This window comes from Gossypium raimondii, chromosome 5 (assembly GCF_025698545.1).
Source record: "Gossypium raimondii isolate GPD5lz chromosome 5, ASM2569854v1, whole genome shotgun sequence".
NCBI lineage: Eukaryota > Viridiplantae > Streptophyta > Magnoliopsida > Malvales > Malvaceae > Gossypium > Gossypium raimondii.
The window spans coordinates 22,353,738-22,381,246 of NC_068569.1; the positions used below are offsets into that span (position 1 = coordinate 22,353,738).

The following is a 27,509-nucleotide window of genomic DNA, read 5'->3' on the forward strand; positions in this document are numbered from 1 at the left end:
ATATATATTGATTTGTTAAAATTAGGACCTTTTAATAATTTAACAATTGAATTGAGATTCGATAGAAAGTGACACCAACTCAATTAAACTATCTATCAAAGGGGCTAGTAAATTTTATTCATTAAAATTCAGTAAGTTGATGTCCCGAATATCAATTCAATTGAGAAAATTAATACATCATTTATTTTAAAAGATAAATAATATTATTATGATGATATTTTTATCTTGTTACAATTTTATGTAAGTTTTAAATAAATTCTTTACCATTCCACTTATAATAATTATTGAATAAATTTAAAAAAATATATTTTGTTTGGTCCACACTGTGCGAGGGTTCACATAATCTAATAAAAGTTATTGGGAAAAAACCTTTCTAGTCCTTTTAAATTTTGATATTGAGCAATTGGTTATTTTAAAAAATCGAGTTATTCAATCATTGTCAATTTTAAAAGTGAGCAAATAAAGAGAATTAATCTCAGCATTAATTTTATCATCAAATTTATATAATTTTAATTGGTTAAATAATAAATTTAGCTCCTGTAATTTACATATTTTATCAATTTGGTCATAATTTAACAAATTTAGCCTGTAATATTTTTATAAATATGAAAATGTTGAGGTTAAATTTGTTGAAATTTTAGAATCAAGACAAAATTAATAAAATATGTAAACATCAAAGGTTAATTTTATTATTATACCAATCAAATTTATGCACAATTGATGAAATACATTAGTGCCATGATTAATTATTTTAAATTGCTCAAATTTTTTGAAAGTGACTAACCTGCTCAAATTTGAATTTAAGAGGGACTGGAAAGGTCTTTTTACCAATTTGGTTCATATTTATTTGATTTAATTTAAAAAATGAAAGTTGGACTCTTTGACCTTACGAGCCCAGCACAGAAGCAACCGCCATTTTTTTTTTGGCGTTCTCTTGATGGTCAAGTTTCATGGTGCTTCACTACCAGACATTCAATTAACCTAACTCTAACTGCCATTCAATTCAATCCTCCAACTTTCTTCATTTTCGAATATACCATTTCTAATACTATTCTTTATCAATAAAATAGAATTAGGGCGGTTACTTTTGTTCTTTTCTTTTTCTATTTTCAATCTTCTTTTTTTGGCTGGCAAAGCGAAAGAAACAGAGGTTCTGATAGCTTATGCTGCTACGGAAGTTGAAAAAAGTAAATCAAACGCCATTTACACGAAAAGTCTCCACTGTTCTCGAGAGTGCAAGATGGATGATCTGATATCAGTAAAATATTAACAAATTCTTTAGCAATTCAGTATTCAAAAGGTATTGTTTCCTTCTTTATTTGTGCAACTTTGGTTTGGACCTGCGTTTGAATTTAAGAATGTTAAATTTTATGATTTTGCATCCTTTAGATTTGGGTTTGTTTAGAATTAGAGAACACTCTGCTTTTTACTTTTTGAAATTCAAAACTTTTTTAGTTAAATTTGATGTTCTTTCTTGGATTTTCGCTTCTTTGCATATCTGTTCAAATTGTAGAATATCCTTCTGTTAGGAAGAAAAAAGCTTGAAAGCATAATTCCAGTTCCTATCTGTTTGCCTCTTTTTATGTTGAGGAAAGACAAATTAAAGAGAACATGTACTTGATTTGATACAGTGCAGGTAGTCTGATTAAAGCTTTGATTTAAATGGCTGAATCGGTAGCAAATCCCACAGTTGTGGGAGCAAGTACGGTGGAGGAAACATCGCCCGATTTGTTGAAGAACACACCATCTAACATTGCAAGATTGGAGGATGTGATAGAGCATTGTAAGGGCCGTCGGAAGTATCTTGCACAGACAAGGAGTCCTTCAGATGGGGGTGACGTCCGCTGGTACTTTTGCAAGGTTCCTTTAGCTGAAAATGGTTAGTTTCTGCTGGATTTCAAAGTCTAGTTTTAGTTTGCTATTCTTAGTTTCTGTTCTCTTTTGGTTGTGTTTATGGAGCAGTTTGTTAGCAACACATTCTAATGCACTGGAAACATTGAAGAGATTTTCTTGTGTTCATGGAGCATTTTGTCCTATTGTTAGCTTTTTGCTCAATTTAATATGCATTCTGTTGGTCCATTGTTTTTCCTTTTTCTTTGTGATAGACTATTCAGATTAATCAACTTTTGGACGAGGATGATAATGGGCTTAGTTGGAAGGGATAGTTGGTTCAGAAATTGAAGTTTTAACTTCTTACCCATCTCTGCTTTTTTTTTTCCCTCCTCAATGAAAAACTAATAGCATGCACTTCCAAGTATGATTCAAACTTGCAGACCAGAGAGAACTAGGCAAGGGCGTTGCATAAGTCTTTGGAAATGGCAACGCTTCTGAACACTGTTGGCCAAAAAATAATATTAAGTCTAACTTCTCTTTGTTTAGTTTAATCTCTTGGAAGAGAATTGAATTTTCCCTGCTATTTCTGGAGGGATAAAGAGTTTTGCAGTTCTGTCATGGATCATTAAGGTCATGGTTAGATGGAGCAGTGCTTCAGGGTTCTATTGATGATGCAATAACGCACTAAAGTGAATGGTATAGCTGTTTACAATCATTGTGGGTAGTGGTGAATAATGCTGAAGATTTGCATGGCCCAAAGGATGCCTGTGAAATACTGAAATATGCACAGACCACTTCCTCTACTATTTTTGTAAGTGAATAATAGACAAGAAAACAAATTAGGTGGAACAAATGTGATGGATCTATGTATTAATTTGGGCACAGGAAAGGAGTCGAGAGGTTGTGGTGGGCTGCTGGTCATTAGTAGTCACAGTTCCATGTCCAATGTTGCTGTCTGGCTTTTCCATGAAAGAATATTTTCTCTTGATTACCCTCTTAAGTAGGGATTCATTTTCAGGTTATAACACTTATTTTTCTGTGCTTCAGCTGCCATGCTTTGTATTATTTGCCAAATTTTAATAAAGATAAGATTCATTTTCTGGAATGATGTTGCACATGTGCATCATTTATTTAAATACATAGTATCAAATATTATTTTTTACTTACAAGTCTTTCACCATATTAAACTATCTAATCTTCTGGTTCCTTTGAATTGTATCCTTGTGTAGAATTTTGAAGTTGACATAGCAATAGCAATCCCCCTGCATATGAAAGGCCTTTTTTGTGCGAATGAGTGATTCAAATTATTTTGATGACTTCTTTTTTTCTCTTTTGTTCTCTACAGAGCTAGCTGCCTCTATTCCTCGAACTGAGATAGTGGGGAAGAGTGACTATTTTCGTTTTGGGATGAGGGATTCTCTTGCTATAGAGGCATCTTTCTTGCAGGTCCTCCTTTTTCTTTTGAACTTATATTTATGTTGCATGATAAAGTGACTGTCCCTTATTATTCTTTGTAGCTGGACTTTCTTCTGACTATTGAATCATTTTGGAATTTTATTGGGCTCTATGCAAGTATCAATTTAAATACTAGAGTACCTTTGTTAGATTGAATAAGGAATCAAAAAATACTTTCTTATTGTGTCTGATTTGAATTAATTAGAGAAGATGATTGAATAATTTTTTATATTCTAGAAGTGTCCCATCAACTAGCTTGGGCAATCACAGGGGGAAAGGATTAAAATAATCTGGTAGGGTGAAGAACTGGAAAGGCAACCCTAGAAATATAACAATCGATTATCTCTGCATTTCTTTTCTCCAATCTTCTATTTCAAAAACTAATCCTAGCTGTATGATAAAGAAAGACAGCATGGTTCTGCCCAATCCTGCTTTTGATCTTAGACCAAGCAAAAAAAAAAAACAACTCTTTGTTGGTTTCTCCTATCATATCCTACCTTTTTTACCCTGATCAAGTAGTGTGTCTCTCAAAAATTGTTGGTGTCTAATCATTCATTTCTTATCATATTTTTGGTGAATGAGACCTTTATGCTTAAGTTATTAGGTGGTATATATATATATATATATTTAACACCTAGTAATTTGTTTTATTTTTGGCCATGACCCTGTAGTTTGTTGAATATATGTTTACAGAGAGAAGAAGAGCTACTATCTAGTTGGTGGAAAGAATATGCTGAATGCTGTGAAGGTCCAAGAGGACGAAGTAGTTCTGGCAAGAAGTTGGACTTGGGAGAAGATTCATCTTCTTCCAAGGGTTTGCAATCAGCCCAACTATATGGGTTTGAAGAAGAGAGGGTTGGTGTCCCTGTAAAGGGAGGGCTGTATGAGGTATCCCATTCCTATTCAAGTTTCCGTTCTATTCAGGTTTTTGCGTTTGATACTTTAAGTTGAAGCAAAAGATGTGTGATCCTTCAGTGCAAATCTTTTATGTAGCAAGATGGGAGATTTTTTCCCTGTTACATAACTGGATATAGGTGGGGCAGTAGCCTGCAGTTGTGAATTCGGGTAGTGTTTATCTGAAAGCCATTTTGTTGCCTGGTGCAGACAATCTATGGCTTTGATATGTATTAGCTGATTGCATTCTTTGATAAGTTTCTATTTGTTTTCACATGAATGTTGCACCATATTTTGGAGTCTTGGAATGTTGTTTGCATCTGTATGGTATACTTTTTAAGTTACCTTTGGATCTGTCTGGTATGCTTTTTATGTTATTTTTGATTCTGTATGATATGCTTTTTAAGTTACATTGTCACATTAATTCTTTTCTTTGCGTGCTAAAATGACATATTCCTATAGTTGAGAATTTTAAAAATAATTTTCTTGTAACTGTCAAGAACTAAGTTTTATTTGCTCAAATCAAGTATTGATTTTTATAACTGAGATGGTTTAAATAATGCAGGTAGATTTAGTTAAGAGACACTGCTTCCCTGTTTACTGGAATGGAGAAAATAGGCGTGTTTTAAGAGGTCACTGGTTTGCTCGTAAAGGGGGAGTGGATTGGCTTCCACTTCGTGAAGATGTAGCTGAACAATTGGAGATTGCATATAGTAACAAGGTTTGCAACATATTGATGTCCTAAGATCCGGTTTCTTTCAATAAATTTTGATTTACCGAGTTTGCATTGTCTATCCCAGTGAAGCTCCTAAATTTTTTCAAGAATGCCAGTGATATTGTTGCTTGTTGAACCCATAGAATTTGAGGGCAATATGATGGCTTTCCAATTATTTCCATCTTCATTTTCTTGTTTTTTAACTTGTTCATTCTTGATCTCTTTCTTTCATCTTATTGAACTTAGGCATATATAAGCAATTCCTTTTATTTTTTATTTTTTAATAAATATAATCATAATTCCCGCTGAAGTTAGACCTTTTCACAGGTTTGGCACCGGAGAACATTTCAACCGTCAGGACTTTTTGCAGCTAGAGTTGATTTGCAGGGCTCTACCCCAGTATGTTTATAATTTTCTGGAAGAACAAACTATTCACTCAAATCATAATATGTCATGCCTAAGGACATGAGATGCAACACTTAATGCAGGGACTGCATGCACTTTTTACTGGAGAAGATGATACTTGGGAGGCTTGGCTCAATGTTGACGCTTCTGGTTTTTCAAGTGTCATTAGTTTCGGTGGAAGTGCAATCAAGTTAAGACGTGGTTACTCTGCATCTCACTCCCCCAAACCCACCCAGGTTTCCGTCCTTTCCCCTCTCTTATGCTTTAACAGCAAGAAAAAAATCTTTGTTTTAATGGTAAATATGCTGATATGCCAATTATATGTGCGATGGACTGACGTTGGATCTTTATTTTCTTTTTCTATCAGAGTATTGGCTTTTTAACCATATGCTTGGCTTTTGTAGGATGAATTGCGTCAAAGAAGGGAGGAAGAAATGGATGATTACTGTTCTGAGGTATGCTTTAAAGCCTTTGTTTGTTGCATATGTCCATGCGTTTTAAATATTATAGATAAAAGAAATTACATGGTATTTCTCAAAAAAACTATTTATAATTATTATAATAGATAGGGTTATTATTGACATTGACCCATGACCTATACACCTTTTAACGATTTGTACCTAAAGAAAACCAAAAAAAAAATATTCACAATCAGGTACTTGAGCTTGTATTCTACCTGCATGTTACCCCAATTTACCAATGATACAAAAAATGCTGATGTAGCTTAGTCGGCTACTAAGTTGCCTCATGTTAGGTCCATACCATGCTAAGAATTTTTCTTATTTTGAAAAAATAATAGAGATTGAAAAAAAAAGTAAAGATTAGGGTTGGGGAGGAAGAAGGGAAAGGAAGAAAGAACAAGGGGCTTAGGGTTGCGAGAGGGCCAGCTGACTGGACCTCAGCTGCTGTGATTGAGGCTGTTGAGGTTCAAAAACAGTGGGGGTGGGGGAACCAGGGAGAGAGAGGTACCTGCCTCAAGATGGTTAGATATGAGGCCGATTGCCCCCTTTCCCTCTCTTGCCCCGGTTTAGATTTTTTTTGAAAAATTCAATTAAAATTTAGAAAGGCAAATAGTTTCATTTTAAAAAATGTTCAAATTTTTTTAACTAAAAAACATTTTTAATTTAATTTTTTAATTAAAATATGTTGAAATAAATTTTGAAAATATTTTTTCCCCTAAAAATATAAACATGGCATTGTTGACCCGTAAAAGTTTCCTGATGTTGAATTTTTATTGGACAAAAAGGGACATGTCATCATGTCGCTAAGTAATGGGCTAACTCGATTGATGGATATAAAGCTAGGTACATAATTGTGATATTTTTCTTTGGGTACTAAATCATTAAAATGAGTATTTTGGAGGCCAAATTGCATAGTAACCCTAATGGCAACAAACCAGGAAACTATGTAGCTAGTCAAATGTTCTATAATAACAGCCTATATTTTAAAGCAGCAATTGGAAGTATTTGCTTGGGTTGACTGCATCTTGATTTTGACTTATTCATTGAAATAAATTGTTGTGTGTTTCCTGCTTTTGATCAGATGGATTTATTGTTACTGTACTATACTAAAATATTCAGTGCTTGAGAATTAACTTGGGCTAAGAACTACCATGGATAAACAAGTTTTCATGCAGCATTTTATCATTGGCGTAAATAGAATTGTTGTAGTGTGGGTATGATCCAACTACATGACATTCCAATTGTTAATATAATGCACACTTTTCAATACTATGATGGGTTTGGGTGACTTGATTAGCAATTGCCCGGAAGATAAAGGGATGCTTTCTTTTGATTATATGCTGAAGTTTGTGTTGACAAACCTTTCACAAGATGGATCTTTTACATGGAAAATAATGTAGACTTGTTGTATGTGTCTGATTTCACATTTGCTTTTAATTGAATCCTAAACTTCTAACTGTGCTGCTTGTTAACTTCATTCCTTTTCTTCCTCTAATCTTTTTTTGGTACAAATATTGTGCATATTTGTAAATATCAGAGCCTTTCTATCTGCTTAATGATGTTTACAACAAGATTGTACATATTTCATCTAGGTTCCTGTTCGACATTTGGTCTTTATGGTCCACGGTATTGGTCAAAGGTTGGAGAAATCTAATTTGGTTGATGATGTTGGCAACTTTCGGCACATCACAGCAACCCTTGCTGAGAAACACCTGACTTCACATCAAAGGCGCACACAAAGAGTCCTTTTCATTCCCTGTCAGGTAATAAATTGTTCCTTTATAATGATCTTATACTTCCTTTCCTTGTTTGTTTCTTTTTATTAAGTAGAAACTTTTATTAAGTACAAAAATTGTTCTGAACATGAATGATTTTATATCATTGTTACTGTGTCCTTATTATCATTCTCTGTCATGTTAATACTCTTTGCTCACTGTGTTATTTTCGGTGGATAAGATTGCTTTATCTAAATAAGTTGGTTGTCTGTCACAATGTGACAGTCCGTTTCCATGAACTCTAGCATTACGGTGTTTCTTTTATGCACATTATATAGGCCCTTGTGTGGCAAAATCTTGTGTTGGCATCTTCTGGGTTCATATTTAAGAATCACCACACATTATTGCTCAATATTAATATTTTAGTGGGATCAAGTATTGGGTTATTTCTAAGAACCTGCCTGCTTTCTGCAATAATTGGTTTTTTGAGAACCTAACTGCTTTAAAATCTGTTTTATCGCAGATAAATTTAGCCAGCCCTAAAGGACTTCAAGTGATATAAATGAGAAGATTAATGAAGCTAAAATGAAGAAATATTAGAAGATGAATCTGAAAAATGAATTCATGATGGACTGTGTGGTTTTAGATCGTATACATTTATAGACCCATGTTTACGTTTTGGGAAGCAAATTGTTATTACAGTTCATTGTTTTGTTATGAGCATGAAAGATTTTGTTGGTTTGAGTTTTGAACTTTGCTTGGTTGAAATCAAGGACATCAACAAAACTAGTATAAAAAAAAGTAGGTTGGCATAATGGGTGAGTTTGTTATTCTTTGAAATTTTGAAGAACTAATTAATTTTATCTGCGCAATGCATTATACTAAAGAAATGATGATTGAAATGCGAAGATATAGGGCCTTTCTATTAGAATAATTCGTTTAGGATGTATTCTGTACAAACACTACCCTTAACTGCACCACTAGGAACTTGCTGGACCATATTGGCTTTGTATTATGTACAAGCATTAACCCCTGATTGATGCTTTTTTTTTTGGCTCACTCACATTTTTTTTCTGCCATAAGATGAAATGATTGTCTGCTGGAACTGATTGGGAGCCTGATAGTTTCAAACATAGGTTAGATCAAAGCAATGGATGTCATGAAAGGTCATGTGGAAGGGAGTTCTTCTTGGAAAAAGTAGTGGAAGTTCTGTGTAATTTGATTACTATAATATTTAGACATGAATGGATGGTATTTTCTGCTGTAATTAGGGACTACCGCAGGACTCCATTGGATATACGTTGTTGTCAGAATGTATATGTGTTGTAAACTCTTTTTTGGTATTTGTTATGAGCTTGTTTTGCTTGTTTTTATTCTCTTCTTAATCATTTTCTTGTCTTTTATGCTTCAATGCAATTTTCATTTCTTTTTTTCTATTTTCTGATGTTATCTTTTCATGGTACCTCACATTCATTTTTCAGTGGAGAAAAGGCTTGAAGCTCAGTGGTGAAGCTGCAGTTGAGAAAATCACACTAGATGGTGTGCGGGGTTTGCGTGTTATGCTAAGTGCTACTGTTCATGATGTATTATACTACATGAGTCCCATATACTGTCAGAGCATTATCAACTCGGTATTCTCTTTGCTACTATATTAATATTTACAGTCTGCATGATTATTCTAAAATGCTTCTATTAGTTTCTGTTCCTAGAATTATTACCATAGATCTAAATGGAGGAATTGCAGAAGAATTTGTCAAACAATTTCTAGAATTTGAGATTCAATTCATTGCTAGATTATTTCTTGGGCTTGATCAATTGATAAACTGAAGCATTTTAGACGTTGGGTATAATAGCAATCAGTCTCACTGGGGAATTGGCTCTTGCACTGCTTTAAGGGCTTTTCTCTAAGATATCTATACTGCATCTTCAATATCTTGCACTGGAGCTGGTAATAAGGAATTTAACTTTCAGTTTCACATAAAAATGGTCCTTGGAACTGGGGGATGTACTTTGATCTAAAGAGTTATAGGAAAAAAGTTTGAGCTACTGTTGTAGAATTTTTTCGAAAAGAAAAAAGAATATGGATCTATAACTTTTTTCACCCTAAACACTTACTTTATAGATCTTTTTAGCCTTTTAATATCCAGATAAGATGAGTCTAATTTTGTTAAGAACTAATTGCTATCTTGGTTAGTATCTTGAATATGTAATTTTGTTTAAATAACGGAAAACTTTTGTGCAAATTTGTACAGTTTTCATGTGGGAGCTAAAAACACAATTGCCTAATATACACTGCTGGCAAGTTTCCAGTAAAGGGTACTGGAAATAGAAAATATAAATGGTAGTTAGGTGATTCAGACATGTGAACCACCTTGGATTAGGCTGTATGGTTCTATTCAAGGTTACTGAATGCTCTTACTTCCTGCTAAGTTCTCTATTATATCTCGAACTGTATTTTATGAATGAATCATCTTCTAGTGATTTATGTAGGTGATTATGTTCATTGTGATATGTATAGCTTAGATATATTCAACTTATTTAGTGGTTAAGTTTGAGAAATATTTCAAGTAACTTTCAAGGCTTCTTGGACAAGCAAAAGTGTAGGATTGTTGGTTTATCATCTTGGCTCCAAAAGAAGGAAATATATTGTAAAATTTCCTCTTTTAGCATATTATCAATGATCTCTGAGGAGACATGGGGGAACTTTAGTGCTATCAGATGTAAGATCTACATTATAATTTCAGGAAATTATTTGGTTTAATATCATGGAGGAGAAATATAGGCAGTTGGTGAAGTTGACCGTCAATAAAGATCAATTATAGGATCTACTTCTAGAGCAAGTTTTAAGGTGCCTCACATTTCTTATGATTTCTATTGGTTCATTTTCTGTTTGAATCCTTCCATAAAATACGGTTCTTACAGTCTGTGAAAATTTTAAAAATTGAAACCAAATGTATTTGACATTTTTTCATGCAGGTTTCGAACCAGTTAAATAGGCTGTATTTAAAGTTTCTTAAACGGAATCCTGGTTATGACGGAAAGGTATGTTAGTTTTCTGTCTTTTATTTAGTTATGTTACTATTGTGATCATGTTTGCATTTAATTATTTGTAATTATATGAATTCTGTTTAGGTTTCCATATATGGGCATTCTTTGGGAAGCGTCCTCTCCTATGACATCCTCTGCCATCAAGAGAATCTCTCCTCCCCATTTCCAATGGAGTGGGTGTATGAGAAACACTCAAAGGATGTTGGATGTCCCGTTGATACGAATAACCAATCTTCTAATCCCAGTTCTTTGGATAATCTAGAGGAAAACAACATCAATGTGAGGATGAAGGATGCAGTAGATTGTGTTGGTGAAGACATGTTGGTTTCACAACCAACTGCTTTGGTGATTGAAGGGAATGTGGAAGATGAATCCTTAGTAAATTCTGAAATTGATGTGTCTGCTGAGGACTCTATTCAGAAAAGCTGTGAGGAGGATGTGCATCGATTACTTAATGATTTTAGTGGAACCCTTTTGCTGGATGAGGGTGGATTAGGTAAAGCTACAGATGTTGCTGGTCTTTCAGAGAAAGTGACGGAGGAAGAGAGTGAAGAAGCCAGAGATAAGGATAAAGAAATCAAAATGCTTAGGGAAGAGGTAGGAATTTTGATATGCATGTTATATAAGCAATCAAAATGCTTTTCTGGATTCCAATGTGTTAAATGAAAGTTTCGTGCTTCAGGTTAATTCCCTAGAGGCAAAAATTGCAGAACTGCAATCACATAAAAGTGAGGATACCACTGGTATGTTGCTTAAAGGAAATGTCTATTTTTTTTTCTTTGCAAGTAGAAAGGAGTCTGTATGCTTGTCATTACTAGTTTGTTCATTCCTATGGAAGAAATTCTTATGTAAGTATCAATCTCTTACATAACAGAAAATAAGGAGATGCTTGTGCGAAAGCCACCTTCGCTGCAGAAGTTCGATCAAAAGCTGGTAGTTACGTTGGATGATGCACCACAGAGATATACACCTTATATCAGATACACAAAGCTTGAATTCAAGGTATGGTGAAAATAGTAGTAACTGTTTTTCTTTCATTAATGAGTCTTCTTGTTGTATTGTGGTAGAGTACCTTCTTTTTAAGATAGACTACATTTTTGTGGTATTTTAGCATTATCTGTAGACACACAACAAACATACAAACACATGCGGTCCATAGAAATAGAAAAATGTAGATACGTTAACAGTCTTATATGAACTACATTTAACAATTTATGATATCAGGTTGACACATTCTTTGCTGTGGGATCACCTCTGGGAGTGTTCCTTGCCCTTCGCAATATCCGTATTGGACTTGGTAATTCTCAAATCTTAGATGTTCTTGTGCTTTTATATTGGCACATCACATAGAAGTTCTTTCAGCATATTTCTGATTTCCCCCTTACTTGGAACAGTTTTTTTTTAATATTTTTTATTTTTAATATGGATGGATTCCATTGGCTGGTGAAAATTATAGTTTTTGTATATGTTATGGAGTCTCAGAAAGTTATGACAATGGTTTAACTTTATTTTGGTTGTTGCCATTAACTTCAAGCTATGCCTGGTTCTTTTTATAAATGATCTCACATTTTATTTTATTGTTGCTTACTTCACTTTATTCTTCTAATGACTCTGCCATATTATTTCTTTTAAATTTTATGATCAAATACTATGGTTTCCCAGTGTGCCACTGTTTTAGTTCTCTGCTGTTGAGATGTGATTAGCTAGTAGATTTCTATCTTTCTTATCTCCAGTTCAAGTAAAACCTTCAGGTCCCAACATTATGTTTCTTGCCTTATTTTCCCAGATATTCTTTCATTTCTCAACGGTCGTTGTTTATATGCTTTTTTTGGTACTTTGCTTGAACTGCTAATTGTCTCTCTTTGTATTGCAGGCAAAGGCCAAGATTATTGGGATGAGGAAAACATTTCTGAAGAGATGCCAGCTTGTCGTCAAATGCTCAACATCTTCCACCCATATGATCCTGTAGCATATAGGTTGGTGCTAGCCTGTTATGCATTTTTTATTCTTATTGGAACCGAGAATGTCAAACTCCTTAAGTGAAATGGTTGATTCAAGACTTGGCATGAGCCTTTTTTATTAGCCTAACAAAACTGGTAGGATTGCCATGCTTGGGAGAAGACAATATTTATCCTTTTAACCCTTAAGGAGGGTGGGTGTGTGGGTGAGGAATGGCCCATTCTAGCTTTATGAGTTTGATTTGTTGATAACTTGATATAAGTACACACATGCATATACATTGTGTGTGTCTATGTTTTTATGTATTTTTGTGTGTCCTCAACTTGGTGGCATCCTTCCCCTTTCCATACCTATTTGATTCAGAAAATGGTCCATTTTTCTCCTCTTTAATTTGTTATTTTATTCTGTCCTAAACTTGACAGTGTTTTGTATCTTTATGCAGAATAGAACCACTTGTTTGCAAAGAACACATCACAAAACGTCCTGTCATTATCCCTTATCACAAAGGTGGAAGAAGGTTGCATATTGGATTTCAAGTAAGCCCTTTGATACATGCATGACATCAGATAATGTTTCCCACTTTCTCATAGTTGGCCCCCTTGGTGTATCTTTAACCTATCACTGTGTACCGTTACTGTAATTTTTATCCCTTCTCAATTTTTGTTATGCTTGTGTGATATGTTTAGGAATTCACTGAAGATTTAGCTGCTCGTTCTCAAGGAGTAATGGATCGTCTCAGCTTTATAAGGGTGGGTTATTACACTTTCCAGTATCTCATTTTGTTTGGTTCTATTGCTTTGATTTCTATGAAAAATGAAAACTTCTCAAAATTTTCTCAGTCCAAGTGCCAATTCCTTGGTTAATCCTGAAACTTTAAAAGTATGTGTGTGTAGGAATGATGATCAAAATCCATTTTATGATAATTTTGACTTTTTTGCATTAGTGGTTTTTTTAATGCTATGTATCTGCCAAACTTGGAGTCTCATTGAATCATATTTTGGGGTTCACATTACTAACTTGTTTACTAACTTGTATTTGTTTAGTTCCTGGTCTTATAAACTTCTAAACTATATGCTTCTTGAACAGGCTAAAGTGCTCACAGTTTGCCAATCAAGAAACACTGACGACCTAGAAGGTAAATCAGTAGTTTCTCCAAAGCTTTTTGCAACACTTTTTTGTTTTAATTTCCTTTTTATGTAAAGAAAGTAGCATGAATAAGTTCATATTACCTTTGTACCTCCAACAATATTGATTTTGACCTAATCTGCATTGCCCCTGTATTTTTATTCAACCTTCTTTCTTTCATTTATTTGTTTTTAATCACAACAGGACCAAAGAACATGGAAGAGAAAGAAGAGAGGCCATATGGTTCTCAAATGATTGAGAGGTTAACTGGGAGTGAAGAAGGGCGAATAGATCACATGCTTCAAGTATGTAATTATACAGTGATGCTATTTGAGTTCCTTCCCCCCCCCCCCCCGGGCCCTCTTCTTTTTTGGGTGTGAGCATTTGTGCATTGGTGTGTACATGTGAAAATGAGACTGCATGTGAACTTTTTCTTGCCACACTTTCCAGCCTGGATTCTTCAGTTTAATTTTTTGTTTCTTTCTGTCTTTCATTTGTACTTTGTACCGTTGGATCTAGTAGCACTGATCATGAGAGTCCTTATAGACTATGGCTCTAACCCAAATAGGACAGTATGTAATTGGAGAATGAGGCACTTTAATGCCATAAGTAACGGTCATTCCCGGCTTCTAGCTACTTGTGATCGTAATTCTAATGGTTTAGCCATAATAGTAATTTGAGTTGGATGAGGAAGTATCAAAATACCATATTGAAGTATCTTCTGTAACAAATGTTAAAGTGGGATAATGCCAAATTAAAACTTAAGATCAGAACTCAAGGAGCTTTGTGACTAAAGAAAAGGTGGGGTGAGTTTGATTGGTTGGTTTTTCACCTGAGGGTGTTTAGTGTGTGCTCTTTATCATGACTGCTGGTTCATATTGCTGATTTCTCCTAACTTGGGTCTTTTCATTTTACAGGATAAAACATTTGAACATCCATATCTACAAGCCATTGGAGCACATACGTAAGATTCTTGAATTGTTGTATAATATGCATGTAGGTGCCTGTACAGGTTTGGATTCGTATTTGGGCAGACTAATGGGTATGCTATGTATTTCCTATGGCATATTGTCACATTTCTGGTCCTGGACATAGTGTGCTTGTGACAAGTTCAGTCGTCCTCCTTTGCAGTTATCATAGGAAATCCTGAACTATTGAATATTTTCTTTGGCCTGCATGCCATGTGGACAAACAAATAAGGGCCATCAAACAACATATGGACTTGATCATTAATCGTGGAGAGTCTTGTAGCGTCTTAGCTCATATGTTAAGCATCCAACTATAAAACCATAAGATAATTGGTGGAGAGGCTAAACTTGAATGTAAGACCATGGCAAACATGAAAATTGACCATTGTGAGATGAGAACCTCAATAGTAGTACTATTAGTTTTCAATGCAAATGACCAGAGTATCTTTTTTTTATTTCTCATGTTCTAATATACTGTGTCACTTTTAGTTTTGAGGTTGGAATCGTAAATGAATGTTATTGACAGTAACATCAAACTGATTTTTTTCTCATAAGAGATGAGAACTGAAAAGCATTATTAGTATATGAACAAATAATGTAAAAGAACGAAATTTGGGGATCTTACTGCCTCCAGACAAGCCCCTGCAAAAAATGTGCTCAATTTCATAATGTCCTCATGTTTTCTAATTTTATGCAGTAAGAATACTTGTAATGGTCTAATAGTTTGAACCTTGTGTTTGATGGTGCCTCAGTTTTGAAGAATAAAAGTATATAGTTTTAGTCTCATTTATTCTTTTGGTTTAACAGAAACTATTGGAGAGATTATGATACCGCACTGTTCATTTTGAAACATTTATATCGAGATATACCTGAAGATCCTGACTCCTCTATGGAATCCAATGGAGACAGCTCAAAGGATAAGAGTGTTTTTACGGGTTGGTCTGATCACAGAGGGTCTCCAGATGAAGAATCTCCTCTTACATTCTCTGACAGAATTATGGTGAAAAGTTTCTCGAGGGAAGCTAAGAAATTTGTAAAGAAGTCTTGAGTGGCAACAGATTTCTTTTCTTGCCGTGCGCTAGACTTATACAAGCTGAGCTGGTTATGAAGTTATGTACTATACCATCATACCAGAAGTGACTTTTGCTGTTGCAACTCATGTTGCTGCATTTGGGTCTTTAATCTTGTATTTAAATACAAGATGGTTGGCGTGCCATTCTTTTACATGGATTCTCAAGAATTGAAGGAAAGAAGTATAATTTGGAGACTATGATTGTTGCATCAGGGACGTTGGTATGCTGCAGTAGACACAAAGGTGTTCTGGTATCTGCTTCCCTCTGTACAAAAATGAAACACAGACAATTGTACCAAAGTCGTATACTTTTTGGTGAATTTAGGTGGCTCAAACAAATGTACAGGTGTACTATTAGTGCAGAAAGTTTACATAGTATATAAACTGAAGAATATTGTTGGTAACTAATTTTAACTATTATAATTCTTGCCTTGTCTTTCGGGGCTCCAGGGGTCGTTGAATCTTTTATTTTGGTTTGATAAAAATTGATAGTTGATAAACTATTTTGATCTGTTCTGGATACTAATAATAACTTGTCATGAATGTAGAGAGCATTTATTTTTGTGGACTGAAGAATTTTGGAAGTGATGATTTGGTATCCCCTTGCATCCTAATACTCTTGGTTTTCTTGGTAGAGAAAGTTAAAATTTCCTAACAGATTGCATCTCGTTTGGGGTAATCTGTTGGAGGTTTCATTTCTCAGACAGTGGTTAAAATGGCTGAAGAAGCTCAACTTCTACTTCATATATGCTTAGGTATGTTTCTCTGGAATTGTGATAGTTTTATAGCCCTCTCCTTACCTGGATTTGGAGGTACTAGTTCTGAGGAATTGTGGACTGCATACAAAAATCCCATCCCATTAAGTTATATGCCTGTTTGTAGCATCTGCTAGATAAAATAAGGGATTATATGTTGTATTTGTAATAATGTTACTTAGCTTTGTAATGGATTTAACATTAATTTGTATGTACTCCTGTTTGAATCTGGTTTGTAGATGTAATGAGAGCCTCTCTTATCTTTTTACATCACATAGGAAGAACTTAATTGCTATTTGAATTCATTGAAGTTGAGCTACAAACCTGTTTGAATCAATTTGCAGATATGGTTTTGTTGGAAGGGAAAGCTTTAGTTTTAGATGCTGTCATGTATTTTAGATGGATGATTCGCACCATGTTGGAAGTTCGTATCTGCAAATTTTATGTATTCTGCTACACTACGTCTATCTAAATAATTAAAAGGATGCTTTTGATTTTTGACTCGTTAAAACAACTGGATTGCATGTTTTGTTTTGTCAATTATATGATTTTTTGCTTCAAGAAATCAAAATTTGTTCGTATAATCAAAACTCGGTTTCTTTTACTGTGAACCGGATGGTGGATGCCTACTCGAAATACATAGCCACTAACATGGTTTAGGAATTTCACTGTTTGATTACCCCCCAAAAATAATCATAGAACATTAGAAAACATTATCAGAACTATCAACATAGTATTTTCAATAATTACCTCTTGCAAGAAAAATATATTTTCCTAAATAAGGGCAGATTACCCCCAGTTCCAAAGTTCTTTATTATAATATTTCAAATCAACCACATAATATGAGTAAAGAAGTTATATTTACTTTTTCAAGATTAAAAATATATACATGATTAACTGATACCAGTTTCTTAATTGATAGAGGGGATAAGAATCCATTCACTTTATGGTTTGAAAAAACTAGCAGAAAATACCTAGATATAGTTGCATTAGTTTTAGAACCAAACATACAAGCACTTGCACAGAGTTTCATGAGTACATCAAACAAACAAACAATCCTTTTCCTTAATGCTTAATACCCACAGAATGGAACTAACAGTAGAAGCCTCTTCTTGTCACTAACAAGATACCTACCTGTTCTCTCACTTTTCGTGTTCTCTTTTAAGTACCTCATGCCTAACTAACATGAGTCAATTTGATTGATAGATAAGAAGCAGAGAAGAAAAACAATACAAACCAAGAGAAACATTCATAAACATAAAAGAGAAGGACACTTTCAAGCTTTTGCTCATTCCAGTTATGTCATTTAATCCAGGATCAATCCCTTTTCAATAAAAGCTAAAGCAAAGCAACGAAGGATCTATATACCATAGGGATCGCTTCTTTTCATAATTTATATCAATGCAAAATTTCCACAAAGCAACCGCATAATGAAAAATAATTTTACACAATTATCATTCCAAGCAATAAAATATATAAACTATTCCAGAAAATTATTTTCAACTTTTTTTCATAAGTCAATTTCCAAAAGTAGAGTTCAGGTAGAGGAGAGGAAGAAAAATATCTTCATTTTCAGATTGATTGGAATTCTAATCTATAAATTGGAATACTTTAAATTGCCAATTGAACACTAATGGAGAAGCTTATACGCTAAGTACAAATAAAAATACAGCAAGAATGGTTATATTTGAACCATAACTTCGATAATACAGCGTTTGACATGGCAATAGGTGATGAACAAAAATTGACAGAAGGGCACACTTTAGCAGGAAATACCTATTGCTTTTATCTGTGTTGAGAAGGTATATGCCATAATTAATACCCAAGATAGCTTGGATCCCCCATATACTCAGCAACCTGTTCAAGTTTCACATCTAGCAACTCCTGACTATCAGCATCTCTTACAACACCCATTTCTCGATCTAAATCCCTCTCTACCAAATTTCCATACACACCTTTATGCCTACCATACAAAACAAGAACCGGACCCCCACGCCTCGGCAATGCAGTCTCGAGCAGTTCCTGCTCAACCCCTTGAATCAACTCTTTGCTCTCATCCATTGCTATGTCACACATATATGGTCCAACAACATCCACCACCTGCCCTTTCTTCAAATATAACCTCCCCCCTGCTAAACTTTTACTAATAATCCGAACCCTAATGTGACTTTTAAGCCAAGAAACCCCTCGGTCACCATTAGTCCTAGTTCTCTCCACATTAACTTGTGTTTCACTTATTTTTTCAGTATTTCTACTCCGTTTACTATACTTTCTTTCATCCTTATGTTTCGACATTTTTTCATCCCTAATCTTCAACTCCTTCAATCTCCTCAAACACTTCTCTTCTTCCCTTGAACCCAAATCAGCTATCTCAGATATACGGACTTTAACTTCTTCGTCTCTATTCTTCAACTTCAAAACAACCCAACTATCGCCCAACTTCTCCATTATTGTACCTTTGGAACCCATCCCTCTCCCTTCAATCACTCTGACGTCTTTCCCCACAAAAAACCCATCTTCATCCTCCTCTCTTTCTTTCTTGTCAATATTCTCTTTGACATTCTTCAAACCCTGTCCTCTGTCTTTAAATTCCTTAGAACTAAACCCTAACCCCTCTTTGTCGGTCCTCCGCTCGTATTGCTTTACTTTAACATCTTCTTTAGCGTTTTTCCCAATTCCCCTACCTTCAACCCACCCGTATCCAGCAAGCAAAGCCTTACCAAAACCCTCCACAGGTACATCCTCGAACTCCTCAAACCCTCGATCCTCGGGCAACTTCTTCAAATCCTCTTTAAAACTCTGGAGAAGGAGCGTCTCGACGGAAGCTGCTGATCCAGGAGTTACATCTTTGTTATCCGCCTCACCCTTGGTGGAGCTGTTATTGCGGAGATTGAGACCGTAAGAGATTGCGGAATCAGGGTTGGGATTGTGAGAGGAGGAATCAAGCTCGAATTGGAGATCACGAGAGGCATCGGATTGGAGAGGGAGGTCAAGATTCTTCATCTTCTTGTATGGGCGCCATTCGTTTTGCTTGGGAGGGATTACGTAGGAGGGTTTGGAATTGGGGTCGGGTAGGGTTTTGGAAGGGTCGAATTCTGTGACAAATTCTTTGGGGTTTAGGTCATCTTGGGCGGTGGAGGGCTTGGGGATGGGCACTTTTTGGGTGGGTTTTGATTTGGAGGGGAGAGAGAAGGATAGTTTCATGGCGTCGAATCGAAAATCCGCTGAAAACCAGACCAAAGCTTATGCCGGATCTCAACGGAAAGCAGAGGGGCCGATGGGATTAGGTCAAAGTTGAAGAATAAAAATGTTAGGGATTTGATTTTTTAGGGAAAGGGGGGAAAGAACGGGAATACAAAGACCGACACAAATGCACAAGCTGGCGAGGAAATTTAGTTACAAATTGAAAATGAACAGAGGTACATCATACTCTAATTTTTATTATATTTAAATGGTGTAATGTGGATTTTAGTCCTTAATATTTACGTCTTTTGCCAATATGGTTTTTATATTCTTTTTATAAGTTAAATTTGATCTAAATCTTTTAAAAATGTCAACTTTGTTTATCAATCTTTCAAAAATAGTTAATTTAATGTTTTTAGCAAAATACTAACTAAAATATTAATCTTTTAGCATGACAACTTACATAGCAATTCACGTGGACTTCATGCTAAACTTCTTAAACCTTTTATATTTTTTATAATTTAATTTTTTATAATTTTAAATTATTTATTGACATGAAATATAAGATAAATATTTTATTTTAGCAAGAGTGCATGTGGACTACCATATAGGTTGTTACTTCAACATCGTTAAAAATTAATGTTTAGTCAAGATTCCTATTAAAGAAAAGTAATTAGACTCTTTTCAAATGTTAACAACCAAATTTAGCTAAAAAATAGGTTAAATTAACAAAAAAATATAAACGTTGAGGATTAAATTTATCATTATGTCTATTTAAATTTTCTTTTATCTTCTAAAATAGTAAAAGTTGAGTTATCAAATAAAAATAGATAAAGTAATATTTAACTTCTCAATTTAGTAAAATTTTTAACTTTAGTCTCTAAACTTTTTCAACATAATATTTTTAATATTTTAATATTTTACGTAAACTACACCAAGAGACAAAATTATTTATAAGTTTACGTTTTAGCCACTCGACTTAAAAAAGTTTTCATTAAGTCACTTAAGTTTAGACTATTTGAAAGTTGTTATTTAAGTGAATGAACTGTTCAAAAGTTTTTTTATTTAAGTCACAGGGTTATTAATTTTTTTTTTTAAAGTTTGGCTATTAAACTCTAAACGACAATTTGACGATCAATACGATGGATCAGTACCCATCAAAGAATAGAAAAAACATATATTAGATTCAAATCAACCTGATGGTCATTGTTGGAGATTGGAGAAAGAAGTTGTTTGGATTTTAGTTTGCAAATTTATGATGTTCAAAGTTGTTTCATGAAAAAAAGAATTGAATTGTAGAAGAGAAGGAGAATGAAAGCTCTTGATTGGTGTAAGCGGTGCTAATAGAGAAAGCCATACAACAGTGATTTTAACAACCCATTGACCTAAATGAAAAGTTTTGAATAGTTCAATGATCATTTTGTAACTTTTTGAAATTGAGTGACCAAATTATAAACTTACTAACAATATAGTGCTATTTAGTGTAATTTACCCTAATATTTTTAGGGTACTTTGAAATTAATATTATTTGAATTTTTACATTTCTCAAGTAGTTGTTAAAAACATATTTTGGATTTTTTAAAAGATTTTGTTTGGGTCTTAAGTCAATATCGTATTGGTGGGCATATTATTTTTCTCTTAGTATTGATACGTATCAATACTAGTTTATTTCAGTGTATTGTTTTGAATTTTTTGTTATTTTTTAAAAACATTTGATTTTTTTATACAACGATGATTTAAACACAGACTATTCATAAGGTAGATAAACATCCGATCAATAGGCCACAACTCAGGGTTCAAAAATGCATGAAAAAGGATTTAAACTCGAGAATAAATATTTATTTCTCAAAAAGATCGGTGCAACACGAAAACTTCCTAGGAGGTCATCCATCCTAATACTACTCTTGCTCAAGCATGTTAAACTGTGAAGTTCTAATGAAATCCTAGTACTAGTTAAAAAAATTTTGATATATGTATATAAAAAATATTTACAAATATTATATAATGAGATTGAATAAAAATCATATATAAAATCCTCATAAAAAATAAAGCTTTGCTAAAGAAAATATTTTAAAATGTTGGTGACTGAGTTTAAATATTACATATGTAAATTTTACGATACAAAAAAATATATAAAATATTCATCATTTATAAAAAACATTTTTAATAAGCTTCACAAATACAATCCATTATCTATGGTTAAAAACACTCAAAATAAACAAATAAAAACCCATCATTTAACAAACTCAAAATATATAAACAAAAAATTATTCTACAAATTAAACAATAAGATCATCCCATACTATAGAGTGCATACAACAATTCATACTTCAACAAATCTAAATTAAAAATTAAAAATTAAAGAACATTTTAAAAATAAATTTTTGTGCAAATAAATATAAAATTAAATTTTTTTTTTGTATTGGTCGATATGGGCGAAATCAATTGGTGCACACTAGGGATGACAATTCAAATGTCAAATTGTCGACTTGAATTTTGCGGATTCGGAGCGGACGTCGATAGACCACCTCGAATATCCATTATCCAAAATCATACAAAATGAAATCCACTAGGTTCCAAGTATCATTCTCATCTAATGCATGTATTTCCTCTAATCTCGCATCACGCCAATTAAGATGACTCAAAGCTTCCTGAATTTTCTTAGGAATGAAAACAATATTTGAGGACACAAAAAGAATAAGAGGAAGGAGGCAAATGGTTAAATGAAACAAAATTAAAAATAGGATAGGTATAGTGACATTTACTGTAACAACCCGTTTTTAGTGAAATCGGAACAGTGGTTTCGGGACCACAAATTTGAGTCCGTAAGAAAATTTATTTTAATATTATTTTATGATCTACATTATGATAGGAATATCGTATAGAAATTTCGTTAAGAAAATTTTACCGATTACATGATTAATTGATAAAATGACCAAATTGCATAAAATGAAAAAGTTGAATTCTAGTAGCTAAAAGGATCAAATAGTTATGGAATTCAAAATTTGAGGTCCTTATATGGCAAATAGACCATTAAGAGGAGTTAGTAGATAAGTATAATGATTCTTCATCTTTCCCAATTAAAAAGCCATGGAAACCCTAGTTTGAGATCTTGAAGATAGACAAACTTATTTTGATCAATTAGGTATGTTTTCTTGTCCCATTTTTAGTAATTTTTATATTTTCGAGATCGTAATAGCTTAATCTAGCTATATTGAGGATTAATTTGTAAAGTAATTAAAGTACTAGGGTTTTTCCATGGATGAATATGCATGAATAATGAAGTTTTATGGTAGAAATGGAAAGGTTGTTGATAGATAAACAACTTTTGTAAAGGAAATTTTCATGAAATTGTGATTTAGGGACTAAATTAAAAATATGTAAAATTCATGAAAAATTCTGATTTTTGTGAAATATATGGGCTGTAAATGTTTTATGTAAAAAATGGCTAGGCTTGGAATAAGGATTAAATTGCATGAATCTCATTTTCCGAGCCCAGGGATGAAATCATCATTAATTAAAAGTATAGGGGTAAAATGGTAATTTTTCCTAAGAGGTGACTTGAATTGAATATGAATTGTATTAAATTGAGCTAAATTTACTCGTATAGATCCGGATAGATCAACTACGGAGCTAGATCGAGGTAAAGAAAAAGTAACGGATTAGTAGTATACGAGTTCACGAACATTATCGAGGTAAGTTCGTGTAACTAAATTGTATATTTCTGTGATATGCTTGATTTATATGTATATGATTTGTGTAATTGTTAAGTATGAAAATAAACCACATATCTGACAATGTCCAACAAGAAATAAATCTCGTTTGAAAAAATGAAATTAGATGGATACAAGGTTCCCGGAGTGGTTGTGGTTCTGCATATGTTGCAAACACATCATAGCTTGCAAGAGCGTCCCGATATAGATCACATGAGCATCCCGATATAAGCTCTCTTGAGCTTTCTGATACATGGTTATTCCAAGCTTCCCGTTTATATACTCTTATGAGCTTTCTGATCTGTAGTGATCCTGCATGTGTTGCGGACACACCGCAGCTCTTATGAGCGTCCCGATATATGGCTATCCGGAGCTTCCCGATTAAAAAATCCTTCAAGAGCTTCCTGATAATAGCTCTTCGGAGTTACCCGTTAAGCTCGCATGAGCTTTCTGATTTAAGCTCTTATGAGCTTCCTGTTATTAAGCCTGGATAAGCTTTCCGTTATAAGCTCACATGAGCTTTCTGTTATTTGGCTTGGAAGATCTTCCTGTTTAAATGCTCAATAAGCATTCCTGAATGTGAATTGACGAAATTCAGACTTGTACACTTCATGTGTACTACTCTTGTATCGATCGATATTTTAAATGATTCAACGGGTAAAGTTCTAACATTAGATGATATGAATTCAAGATGAATTACTATGAGAAATATTTGAAGTACAAAAATATAATATGTACATGTTCACGTATACTTGAAGTGATAAATTCATGTATGTGAAAATTGAATATTGATGAGCACATTCATGTTTCCTAGTATTTATGTGAATTATATGACTAACATGCTTGATGATGATATGTGTTTAGGTAATTGGCCAAATTGATTTGAGCATGTTTAGTTAGCTTACCTTAATGTGAAATAAATGGTAAGTTAATTTCCTGTTATACGGACTTACTAAGCTTTAAAGGTTACTCTATTTTATTTCCTTTGTTTTATAGTATTCGAAAGCTCGTAAAGGTTGGAAGCTGGTCGGAGCAACATTACACTATCCCTTAGCTCGTTTTAGTATAAATAGAAAAATTTCTTTTGGATAAAATGGCATGTATAGATTAAATTAACCAAATGATGGCATACAAATATTCAGTTGAAACTAGCCATTGGTATGACTTGTGTTTGGTATATTTTGATATGTAAATATATGGCCTAAACATGTTTGATGTGTGTGTTTGAAATGGTTAAATGGTGGAAAGTACATAGACCTATTGATGATTGGTTTGAGATAGCATAATCAATAAAATATGCCTATATGCACATATCTCTGTTTGGTAAGTTTGAACACTTGAACATATGTGATAATATGTCATGAATAAGACTTAGTTTTAGCTTGGTTTTAATGTCTTAAATTGGTTGGTGAATGTATTAAAGTGTTGATGTAGGTGGAAGACAAATTGGGTGAGAAATAAGGCTTGGAAATGACCTTATTTTGTCCACACCGGCAGAGACACAGGCTTGTGTCTCAGCCGTATGTGAGACACGGCCTAGCACATGGTCGTGTGTTTTGGCCGTGTGTCCTCTGCATCATTAAAATTCAAAACAAAATGCTCAGGATTTTTCACACAGCTTGGCACACGGGCGTGTGGCTTGGCCTTGTGACCCTTGCACCTACACAGGGCCTCACACACGGGCGTGTGACTTGGCTATATGACCCAAGTCAAAGAGTTACACGGGTACGGACACAGGCTGGGACACGACCATGTGCCCTAATTCGAATACCCATACGGCCTATGGCATAGGCATATCTCTTGGCCATATGAGCCACACGACTTGACCACACATGCGTGTATACCCTGCATCTAGGAAAAATTTTGAAATTTCACGAAAAATTCTCTGAGTACTCGATTTAGTCCCTACTTGTTTCTAATGCATATTTTGGGCCTCGAGGGCTAATTTAAGGGACAATGTAATTCATTATGAATGATTTCTTATATGAATATTAAATGTTATGAAATGTTTATATTTGATCTGTAAATTTCGGTAATGCTCTGTAACCCTATTTCGGTGACGGAGACATGTTAGAGGTGTTACATTTATTGGTATTAGAGCTACAGTTTAGTCAATTCTCGGACTAACGTAGCATGTACAAGTCTAGCTATACATGCCATTATATAACCTGTGATAGTGTGATATCTCTTAACAATTTTAAACATGTTTTTCATATAGTAATGTCATCCAATCGAGCTGAATCTTAAGAAGCTTAGAGCAATGCTTAAGCTTCAGTTCAAAAAGCGGCTTCAAATAGTAGAAGGCCCGTATCTGAGGTCTGAGGAGGAGAGGCTAAAGATGTAATACCCCTAACCCGTATCCGTCGCCGGATTAAGGTTACGAGGCATTACCGTAAAAGACACAATTCAGCACAATCATTTATCACATTTTATTCACCAAAGAATAAAAATACATTTGTAACATTACTAAACTCAAATGTCCATGAATCATTTATACTAGATTCGAATATATGAATCATAAAGCCATTCCACATCAAATTTTTAATCAAACTAACACATGAAAACCAAATTCAAACCATATGTCATAAATTTATTAAATTCTTACATGTTTACCACTTAACCAACTAATCAAACATATTTTACTATTATAAAACATCATATCGTAATATTATACATTATAATTCCAATAGCCGAAACTTGTGGCTATATAGGTAGGCATTTGGACACCTTAATAAACATCAATTATATGTCACTTTCATATACTCAACTTACAACAATACATCTATTATATTAACTTACCCACTTGCGCATATTTAAACCACAACTAACCATATCAATTCATAACATTAACTAATATCAATATAAATTATTTACGATCTTTGTACATGTACATATTAATTGAAGCTGAACTATATCACACGGCAAAATGGGAAAAATTATACAAGTACATACAAGCAATTTCTAAATGATCGAATTTTAATTGTAAAAGTAACCATTCCATACACTGCCCACTTGACTATACTTAACCATTTTCTAAGTTCAATAATCAAAATTAAATATGCCAAATTCATATGCTATGTACCATGCCAAAATTTCATATACACAACCAAATCCATTAATCCAATATTCGATCATCACATTTAACCTCCAAAAATTATTCATGCCATTTACATCTTGAACTGTGCCTAAAAACTCACTCATTCAAGCATATAATATGTACATGCTTAACCATTACAGACTGATTTAAATAACCTTTACACAATCGAACATAATTTCATCAATTTACCTCTTCACTGAGCCGAAACACAAAACCAACCACAATTGCAAATCAAATCATGTATCAAGCTTACTAAATGAACTATTTATAAATCATTCATATCATTACTCAACCAAGACATATAACCAAAACACCGTTCATACTTGTTTTGGAACATACTTACCAAAATATGTGTACACCATGACCAAAATTACACAACCATCAACTAACTTATTAATCAAACCAAACCATATAACCAAATACCACATATATATATACCATGAAATATACTTCCATAATAAGCTATTGCCATGACTGAATACACATAACATTAATATCAAGATTAAGCCATTTTCGCATGGCTAAATATATACACATTTCAAGACTAAACAAAGCAAATGCTAGCCTATACATGCCATATGTTCAAAGTTTCAAGCTTTTAAAATACCGAAATAGAGATCGATAGTGTGACAGACTTCCTTGATGATCCCCGAGCTCGTAACTAGCTTTCCAGAAATCTATAAAACAACGAACAAATACACACATAGTAAGCTTAAATTCCTTAGTAAGTTATAAGCAAATAATTTATCAAATGAACATTAACATAATTATATCAATATGGGCGAACATGAACAAACTCATGCACATAATAGTCACACCTTTAACATGTATAATTCATATAATCATCTCAAGTATTATACTTACCTATTTTTATGAACATTTAGTTTCGCATGTACTTGAGCCATTTAACTCGATTTCACACTCGATCTTAACTTAACATTGCCCGTTGAACCATTCGAAATCAATAAGGATACTTGGATAACTCGAAAAGCTTGTACAATGCCTACGTCCCAGACGAGGTCTTACATGTGATCAAATATCGATGCCACTATCCCAGACAGGGTTTTACACGTAAATCTCAATTTGGTGCCAACGTCCCAGACGGGGTCTT

The 27,509-nt window shown here is 33.7% G+C and overlaps 2 protein-coding genes across 3 annotated transcripts; one reads left to right on the plus strand and one right to left on the minus strand.

The window, feature by feature from the left end:
* Positions 1-940: 940 nt before the first annotated feature.
* LOC105769983 (phospholipase SGR2) lies at positions 941-16,222 on the plus strand. Of its 2 annotated transcripts, none has more exons than XM_052631305.1 (22): positions 941-1,300; positions 1,632-1,879; positions 3,179-3,279; positions 3,982-4,176; positions 4,748-4,903; positions 5,225-5,296; positions 5,386-5,538; positions 5,707-5,757; positions 7,356-7,526; positions 8,960-9,109; positions 10,455-10,520; positions 10,611-11,123; positions 11,209-11,269; positions 11,401-11,528; positions 11,751-11,823; positions 12,400-12,502; positions 12,928-13,021; positions 13,172-13,234; positions 13,572-13,620; positions 13,815-13,915; positions 14,528-14,574; positions 15,386-16,222. In XM_052631305.1, exons 2-22 carry the CDS (start codon positions 1,663-1,665, stop codon positions 15,624-15,626), a joined length of 2,805 nt encoding a protein of 934 aa, XP_052487265.1. In that variant the 5' UTR covers positions 941-1,300; positions 1,632-1,662; the 3' UTR covers positions 15,627-16,222. The 2 variants fall into 2 exon arrangements, with proteins under 2 accessions (XP_052487265.1, XP_052487266.1); XM_052631306.1 differs by having other exon boundaries at positions 1,637-1,879.
* A 1,730-nt stretch (positions 16,223-17,952) lies between these two features.
* LOC105769984 (protein MOS2) lies at positions 17,953-19,805 on the minus strand. Its single transcript, XM_012590983.2, has one exon. The coding sequence runs from the start codon at positions 19,607-19,609 to the stop codon at positions 18,221-18,223; it is 1,389 nt and encodes a 462-aa protein (XP_012446437.1). The 5' UTR covers positions 19,610-19,805; the 3' UTR covers positions 17,953-18,220.
* Between the last annotated feature and the right edge of the window lie 7,704 nt (positions 19,806-27,509).